Source organism: Verticillium alfalfae, genomic scaffold (genome assembly GCF_000150825.1).
Source record: "Verticillium alfalfae VaMs.102 supercont1.10 genomic scaffold, whole genome shotgun sequence".
Classification (NCBI taxonomy): domain Eukaryota; kingdom Fungi; phylum Ascomycota; class Sordariomycetes; order Glomerellales; family Plectosphaerellaceae; genus Verticillium; species Verticillium alfalfae.
Genome location: NW_003315029.1, coordinates 981,946 through 983,851, shown reverse-complemented (window position 1 = coordinate 983,851; position 1,906 = coordinate 981,946). Strand labels below are relative to the sequence as shown.

Genomic DNA, 1,906 nt, shown 5'->3' with positions numbered 1-1,906 from the left:
TCCCTGTGGTTTTCGTCAGGCGCACACCCACATAGTGGTGAATGTCACGAAGGTTTGTGCTGGATCAATCTCCAACATGTTGGCTGCGTCAAACACCCTTTTCAGCTCGGTAGATGAGCGGCTTGTGAAAAGCACGCGCAGCCTCCCGGCACGCACCCCGGGCTTCTTGGCCATGTGCGTCAACAGGCTCACGACGCGCTTCGCTTCTGAGGGTTCACACGCATCAAGACCATCAATGATGATGTAGCGTCGCGAAGGGCTTTCCAGGCACAGCTCCACGAGGTCTCGAGCCGTCTCACTCGTGTTCAATGTGAGCTGGCCGCCGTTGCGCGCCTCGTCCAGCATTGTTGACAGCAGATCTTCTCGAGATAGTAGCAGCTGGTGGAGAAGTCCCCTGAACACGCCGAGCGCAGTGTTGAGATTGGCATCTCCTTCCTCGCAGTAGAAGAAGTGGACTTGTGAGGCTGGCGGAACCTCCCCCTGCCGCCGCAGAGAGATGCATTCCTCTACGAGCATCGAGGAGAGCACAGTCTTGCCTGACGAGCAGTTAGCGTTTTCTCGACCTTCAGCATGGTTCTTTCTGGCCAATATCTCACCAATTCCGGGCTTGCCGTGAAGCCATATCACAGGACTGTCAAGGTCCGGTGCTGTCAACCACCTGCCAATCTCTGGGCGTCCGAGCAGCCATCGTCCAGCGCCGGGCACGCTGGTCCTGGCGCGACAATACTCGGCATGTACTGCCTCCGTCACGGGGGACGCCGCTACCCAGCGTAACACCTCGAGCTCTGCCGCTGCATGCGGTCGCGCGCTTGCGCGTCGAAATCTTGCCACAGGACTTGTCTTTGGACAGAGTACTGGTGCATCTTGGCGGCAACGGACGAACGATCCCAGACAATGTCTGACATGGTATCAGACGCGCGCCGCTGGGCCGCGGGGGAGCTGGAAGTGGTACGAAACATGACTTCCTCAATCACGGCGGCGTGCATCTTGAGGCTCACAGCGATAGCCTCAAAATTGCCCGCGAGACCTCGCCATGAGGGTCTGAATGTTTTCAGCCATGCTGTGCGCGCTCAATTTGTCAGTGAATCCAGCACGACGTTCGAGAGATATTGACTTTATGAGTTTCGTCTTCATATCCTACTGGCAGAGTCGACTTACAAGACCGGCCAAACAACCGGGCCACGGCTGCTTCGAAGCGTAAGAGATCGTCGTATAAGCTCGCCAGACACTGTCTGGTCTCTGGTGACTCGCGAAACAATACCTCGCACTCGTTAAAGGGCACAAACTCCTGACCTAGCAAGTAGTACACGTCAAGGAGTTGATCAAAGGCAAAATCGTCTACACTGGCCGTCTGTTTGTAGAAACGGAATCAAGGGATCTTGTTAGTCTGCATTGCAGGCAAGGCGGGCGCCCGACCCGGCGGCGGGGAATACCACAAGAACGCGCATAACACACCTTTAAAAACCAGCGTGTCGGCCCCCAGATGTGGGCCATAAGAGTGGTGACTATTTCGTCCGAGAGAAAACAACGCAGGGCCGAGTCGAGCCCTTCCATGCCGGCGAGAAAGGAGTTGAGGCGCGGTAGGTTCATCATGGTGCGGTGGCGATCCTGGTCGGCCTGGATGGCGAGTATGTCGAGCTGCAGGTCGTCAAAGTTGGCTGAGGCAAAGGCGGCGCTCTGGGCTCTCGTCAAGACATGATCGGGAAGGCGTCGAGGCTCGCCGCAAAGGACTCTACGTCCCGAGTAGACGGGTCCATGACAGCCGCCGAGAGGAAGTATTCGCCTGTTGGTACTGTGATGGTGGGTGGTGCAAAGGGGACCAGGGAGAACCAACAAGCCGGATTCGGAACGGCATCAATTTCATTCAGCAGCTTTCGGGCCCGGGAAGGGGGACAGCGCGCGCATC

The 1,906-nt window shown here is 57.3% G+C and overlaps 1 protein-coding gene across 1 annotated transcript in view; it reads right to left on the bottom strand.

Annotated features, from left to right (window-relative positions):
• The window catches only part of VDBG_07749 (conserved hypothetical protein), a gene marked incomplete at both ends in the record, with an annotated part of 3,165 nt that extends 1,572 nt beyond the window's left edge, over positions 1 to 1,593 (bottom strand). The window contains 3 exons of the mRNA XM_003002244.1: positions 32 to 863; positions 1,159 to 1,351; positions 1,456 to 1,593. Coding sequence (XP_003002290.1) covers positions 32 to 863; positions 1,159 to 1,351; positions 1,456 to 1,593 — 1,163 coding nt within the window. The remainder of the gene's footprint in view (positions 1 to 31; positions 864 to 1,158; positions 1,352 to 1,455) is intronic.
• Positions 1,594 to 1,906: the final 313 nt, after the last annotated feature.